General features: G+C 39.6%; 2 protein-coding genes across 2 annotated transcripts; one reads left to right on the top strand and one right to left on the bottom strand.

Annotated features, from left to right (window-relative positions):
* Nucleotides 1-340: 340 nt before the first annotated feature.
* Nucleotides 341-1,921, top strand: LOC129762580 (probable galactose-1-phosphate uridylyltransferase). The gene is made up of 3 exons (XM_055761006.1): nt 341-679; nt 900-1,334; nt 1,401-1,921. Exons 1-3 carry the CDS (start codon nt 491-493, stop codon nt 1,827-1,829), a joined length of 1,053 nt encoding a protein of 350 aa, XP_055616981.1. The 5' UTR covers nt 341-490; the 3' UTR covers nt 1,830-1,921.
* LOC129762582 (uncharacterized) lies at nt 1,767-3,089 on the bottom strand. The gene is made up of 3 exons (XM_055761009.1): nt 2,911-3,089; nt 2,508-2,856; nt 1,767-2,090 (listed from the first exon to the last, which is right to left on the bottom strand). Exons 1-3 carry the CDS (start codon nt 3,020-3,022, stop codon nt 1,925-1,927), a joined length of 627 nt encoding a protein of 208 aa, XP_055616984.1. The 5' UTR covers nt 3,023-3,089; the 3' UTR covers nt 1,767-1,924.
* Nucleotides 3,090-6,674: the final 3,585 nt, after the last annotated feature.

Below are 6,674 nucleotides of genomic sequence, written 5' to 3'. Positions count from 1 at the left end.
CTCATATGACACTATGACTTTATCTAAGTAGAATGTTCCTAAAGCTTGTATTCGACTTTCAAAAGAAGGTAAAAGAGATCTGCATGGTGGAATACGATTACGGGTTTGAGTCACTGTACTGTACTAGACAGAGAACAAGACATCAAACGAAAAATCTTCTTCAACTTACTCAAAGTTTTAATTTGCTTTCAAGGCTTTCAACGATGCATCATTTTTGAACGTTTGAATGAATCCAATTGTAATGATCAATTTCAGTTTCGCACACACCAACACTTTTTAGCCCGAGTGAAAGCGCCTGCGAATGTGTATTGATAATTGTTTTTGTTCTATTTTGCACTTATCAGGCGGTGTGAAGATAACAGTTGATAATTTTGCTTACAGCATACAGTCGACGACTTAATTGCATCGCTTGTTGAGGCAATCTTGAATTGACTTTCAATCGCGCTTCAGGTTATTCCGAATCAATAATTCGTTTGGTGGGGATAAAAATATGTCATTCGAACTTACTGAGCACCAGCATACCCGTTTCAATCCATTGAACGGACAATGGATTTTAGTTAGCCCACATCGAATGAAGCGCCCATGGTCTGGCCAAGAGGAGCAGCCACAGCCGGTCAACTTACCCGAATTCGATCCAGCGAACCCGCTTTGTCCGGGTGTGGAAAGAGCGAACGGAATCGTAAGTAAGGCGTCGTGCACAAATTACGTAACGCGATAAGGGTGGGGAGAGGGTCGAGGTTGTGTTACTTTCTGTGTATTATAGATAGGAAATTGCGTTACGTAGGGGGAAGGGGGTCCAAAATTCGGATTTTTAGCGTTACGTAATTTGTGCACGACACCTAATGGTATTTGTGAAAAGGGGAAAATCACACCTTAATATTCTTGCGTACTTGCTACAGAAAAATCCCATTTATACATCGACATTTACTTTCACTAACGATTTTCCTGCGATGTTGGAAGACGTGCCGCTGCCCCCTGAAAGTGATGACCCGCTCTTCCAAACCGGTGGCGCTAGGGGCACCTGTAAGGTTATATGTTTCCATCCGAAATCCAATAAAACGCTTCCACTTATGACACCCAAGGAAATTCGCACTGTAATCGATACGTGGATAGCGGAGTACAAAATGCTAGCTGAAAAATATACGTGGGTACAAATATTCGAAAACAAGGGCGCAAGTATGGGTTGTTCGAATCCTCATCCGCATTGCCAGGTATGGGCATGCTCCTTTCTACCTAATGAACCACGGGTGAAGGATGAGAAATTACGACAGTACTACGAAAAACATGGTAAAGCGCTGCTTGATGATTATGTCAAGAAAGAAATAGCTAAAAAAGTAGGTGGATAGACTGGAGTGGATAGCAACACTCTAATTTGCATTCATTTTCTTTTTATTTTATAGGAACGAGTTATAATCGAGAACCCAGACTGGTTAGTCGTAGTTCCGTTTTGGGCCAGCTGGCCGTTCGAGACAATGATTATTTCGCGAAACGGAAACCGAAGAATGTCCGACCTGAGTCTGCAACAAATCAATAACTTGGCGATCGTCATCAAAGAACTAACAATAAAATACGACAATCTGTTCAAGTGTTCGTTCCCTTACAGTATGGGCTGGCATGGAGCCCCGACGGGAGATTTAGCCTCCGGCGACGATAAGCACTGGACTCTACATGCCATTTACTATCCACCACTTCTTAGGTCAGCTTTCGTGCGAAAATTTATGGTTGGGTTCGAGCTACTTTGTCAACCGCAACGCGATCTTACGGCAGAACAAGCAACTCAAAAACTTCGTCAGCTGTGTGGCAAAAAGCATTACAGTGAACATATTTAGGATTTCTCTATGAATCTATTAATTGACAGTCTCTCTGTTACTCGAATATGCTGTATAAACATTCAGGAATAAATTTGTCAATGGGGAATTTATGTTCATGACTTTTTCACACTTTGTCGCCTTTCCAATGTTTGTAATTCGTGCAGTAAAGATGCAACGCTGTAGCGAAGTCGGTGGAACATGGCAACGTTCATTTCGAAACTTAGGAACTCGCCGTCAGTTTTTTGAATGTGCAGTATAATGGTGGGATGATGGTTAGATCTGTAATTATTATTATAACGACATTGTATATAAAAATGTTTCTCTTTGGATTATGGATTGTTTTTTCTATTTCAGTAGTCTTCGAGCATTCATAGGAAAATAATCTGTCCATTCAGAAATACATAACACTGTAAACGAGGCAATTATAGTTTTCCAATTTGATTGTTCACATTCCCACATTCCCATTCAATGACTCAATCACGAACAAACGGAAAACCGAACATGAAAAGAGTGTTAATGGAATTTCTTATCATTCAATATCTTTCGTGATATATGCAGAATTATGAATGATTCATATAAGTTATGTGTACATTAAGTTGTGAAAAGCATCTGATGTTAAATTTCTTCATTGTCTGTTCATGTCTTTTGTCTATTGAGAGAAATACATTATTTCAATACAAAGTAAAACCTAATTACCTGTCCACGAAAGAGATATTTATACGCCAAACCAGCCGCTTCGGGGGTGATCTTAGATTACGCATTTCCCGGTAGCACAAACTCAGCGTGTCACGATGCTGGTTCAGCACCTTGACTATGTCCTCGATGTAGTCGTCTTGAAATTTGTACTCCTTTAGTGATTCCCTCAATTCGTCGTCCTTCACAATCCCCTTCGGGTAACGCAAATACAGCTGCATTAGCTGTAAAATTGCGGCAAAAAGTTCACAGAAATGTTCAGGTACTTCCTGGTTTGAAGATTGTAACTTCTTCATCGCTCGTTCCAACTGTTCGTTGGAACAGGATTTCGTTTCGATATAATGCACACATACTGAAGGATGAAACATTGGTTAAACGAGGTAAATTTTTAAACACATCTACTTGCATTGAATTATGGTTCGTAAAACCATGGATGATTTCAATTCTGGCACATATTTGTGGTAGTTTCTATAGATTTTCGTCAAAGAATATTTGAAATTTGAGGACATTGTAAACATATGTGAATGTATCCCACTCTGTCCTTGATTTAACAACAAATCTCTTCAAAACAAAACATAACAGCTTGTTTACAAATGTCTAGCAGAGATGCCAGATAATTATACATACGACACGGAAAACAATATTCTCGTGTCTTCATTATTGGCGATCTAACGTACAAATCTACACCTAGGCGGCGCTGCGTTGAAAGTAATGATGGTTTTAAATTTTGCAATGTAAGTTTATGAAAGGTTTGTAGCCCTTTCCATAAATTATAATGTTATAGTCATAAAAGATTATTTAATTGCGATGAGCCGCCCGACACAATCAAGCTTCGCTGTCGTCTCTCCGCTGACCGTTCCTGCCATCCAAGACATTCCGTTCCTGTGTCCGGAGCTGGTGAGGGTGTCTTCTAACTCGCTATCTCAGGTAAGTACGATTACAGTCCAGTTTCTTCGTTTCCTGATATCTGTTCCTTTAATAGTGTCACTTACATCGACGGTGGGATTGATACAGTTCCGAGCCCTGATGTTCCCGTCGTTCTCCCTACTACTACCTCGCATTCCAACGTTCTCTCTGCCAATCTGCCACCAGGAGATTATCGTATATTACCAGCGGTATCAACAGCAATGTCGACAATTTCCGATTAGCTCTCTCTGACCAATGCTACAATATCGTTGTACTCACGGAGGGCCTGATTCTCGAATACACTTCACGGTTGAAACGAAATAAACGGCACGCCATTGAACTACGTTTTACGAGTTAGTGAAGTGTCGAAGATAATGATGAGTTTTCAGGCAGAATGAACACTTTTCAAATAAAAAATCATTAATGAAAATTAACTTCTTCGTATCAAACTGGTATTCAATGTGAGTGGAAAACTTTGTTTTCTTCATGTGATATAATAATCTCATACAAAAATTTAATCTGAAGATAATATGATATTATAATGATAAATTTAGTGGGAAACTAATCTCGCATCCAGATGTCGACACCGTACCGTTGTCATCGGGAATGCGTTTCATACCGTTTCCACCGTGAAGTGTATTCGTAGTGTATTCGAGAATCAGGCCCGGAGACTTGGTTATAGCGAATTCGTTTTTGTTCAGGTTCAACCCCAGTTCCAACCTAACTGCTGTCAAAACGTTTTTTCATTCACTCAGTTTCAACCTAGTTTCGCACTAGGTTCAACCCGAAAGCTGTTGGGTTCGCACTGAGTTGTTTCCAGGGACGCACTCGGATTCACCAATACAACTATACTGAACTGTCATGTTCCGAGTGTAGTGCGCCTGCAGTTCTGTAAAAAAATCACGCTAGTAGAAAGACTGCAACTATATTTTAATCATCTACAAGAACGCCGATTGATAATAAATCAGCTTCTTCTGCATACAAACTACGAATATAAACAAGTGATGTGTGCCCAACATATGCTCTGCATGTATGTGTAGCAAGAGCCCTATTGTTTTGGAAAATCTAGAAATAAAGACTATGAAAATGGAAAACCTGCTGCAATTGCTTTTGTATGTTTGGAATCGTAATCCAATTCGTGTTCTGATTTTGAAAAGCATATTCGCGTAGACGGCATTGAGCTTCGTGTGCTTTCATTAGGAGGCGGAAATAATTATGGATTTTCAGGTGGAATAAACATGCTTTTAAAATAAAAATTATGAATGAAAATTTACTTTTACGTATCGAATATGTATTCTATGTGATGAAATAAGAGGTTTTTTTTTCATCATTTCAAAAACATAAATGAAAACTGTGTCTGATGATGATTTTATATTATAATGGTAATTATTAGTGAAACAAACATGAACTGTATCGGCAAATGATTAAGTAAGTGTCAGGACTGTTATGTAATCAAACAACATGAAGTAGAAATTTTCATTCAAACTTTTATAATTTTACACTGCACTTGGTCTTTCTGATCTGATAGAGAATAATTTACCACCCATCAGTGCTTGGGCAGTAAATCGTCATCGCAAATATAAACAAATCAGAGTATATAACGCACACCAACAAACCGCATCATTCGTTAACCCGAAAACGTTTTTTTTTTTTATTACAGAGTCAGTTTGGAACTAACCCAGTTTCAAAAACGAATTCGCTATTAGACTCACGTACGCTTTCTCACCAAGTGTTTGGCTACGACTACAAAGTTTTTCGTTGTGATAGGAATACCGATGATAGCCGTAAGGCTTGAGGCGAAGGGGTTTTAGTGGCTGTGAGCTCCAGACTCAAGGCGAGAGCTGTAGAAAACCAAGAATGGGTTTGCTTGGAGCAGGTATGGATGACGATCACACTTGGCGACCGTACTCTATATCTATATATCTGACCGAATACGAGAATGCGAACTTTTCGAGATTTACTGCCTGTTGGTTTTCTTCATTTTGGGAGTCGCTAAAGCAACCGACGAAGTTATCATGATGGGCGACTTTAATTTTCCAAGAATCTCGTGGAAGAAGACTCACAACGGCTCCCTTTATCCGGATTTGAGTTACTCGTCCTTCCATCCCAGCGCTTCTTTACTGCTGAACAACTACTGCTTAGCCAGTCTCTCGCAAATTGATTACGTTATCAATGAAAATGGCCGTAGGCTTCTGCTCTTCTTGTGAAACTAACCCCTCATCAACCACCCCTTCTGGTTACCTTTGGTACACAGACGTTGCGAAATTTCGATATTTCAGCCACAGCCGTTTTGAATGATTTTCATAATGCTAATCATCGTAGTATCAGCCAGATTCTCTCTAGCTTCAATTGGGACGACATATTAGATACCAATAACGTAGATTCTGCGGCTCTAACATTCTCCAACGTCATATGTCATATGTCATCGATAGATATGTGCCGTAGAAGAGAAAAACATTAACGTTCGACCTCGAGCTCCCCGGAATAATGCGATGCTACGATTGCCCGTACAACGCACGAATTATAGCATGTTTGGAAGGTTCAGCGGTTGCAGAGACTTTGTAACAAAATAGCCAGGCTGTTCAACTCACATCTATCCAGAATACTTCTTGTGGAGGCGATCTGGCGTAGTGGTAACATCCATGCCTCTCACGCTAAAGGTCACGAGTTCAATTCTCACTCCCGACATTCTTCCAAAAATGGAAGTAAAAGTGACGAACCAGCCAAATGAGTTGAAAGTCAGTATAATACAGATAAAAAAAATTATAGGAGGTTGTGTCCAAGATACGACCGCATTGTTAACGTAGAACTACACTGTTATTTTATATAAGTCGCCATACATTGGTGACTTGAAACTACTAGGAATATAAACATTTCTCATCATTTTGCGCTATTCTCAAAGGAAACGCTTATGTTAATATTACTGACCTCGGAAACAGTTGCATTACTTTCTCATGCTCGAGGGGAGCGCAGCTGTCACCCTTAGCGGAGGAGGCTTTGCTATTGGCAAGCGAAATCTAATCACATACAAAATTCCAGAACGACATTTACTTTCTTGGTGACTAAACAAGCAAAATAAACTCTTTTTGTTAATAACAACCTCGAAAACAGTAGCAATGCTTCGTTATTATCAATATTAGCACAAATGAAATCCTAGTTGAAGGCAGTTTTGCGATTGGCTCGCGAACCCAAATAACTTATAACATTCCAGTAAGACATTCAAGATGCTTGGTATTCCCCAAATATTTTTTTGGGGCTCAACCT

The sequence above is a fragment of the Toxorhynchites rutilus genome, chromosome 1 (assembly GCF_029784135.1).
Source record: "Toxorhynchites rutilus septentrionalis strain SRP chromosome 1, ASM2978413v1, whole genome shotgun sequence".
Lineage (NCBI taxonomy): Eukaryota > Metazoa > Arthropoda > Insecta > Diptera > Culicidae > Toxorhynchites > Toxorhynchites rutilus.
Note: the sequence above shows the minus strand (reverse complement) of the source record. Positions and strands in the feature narration are given on the sequence as shown.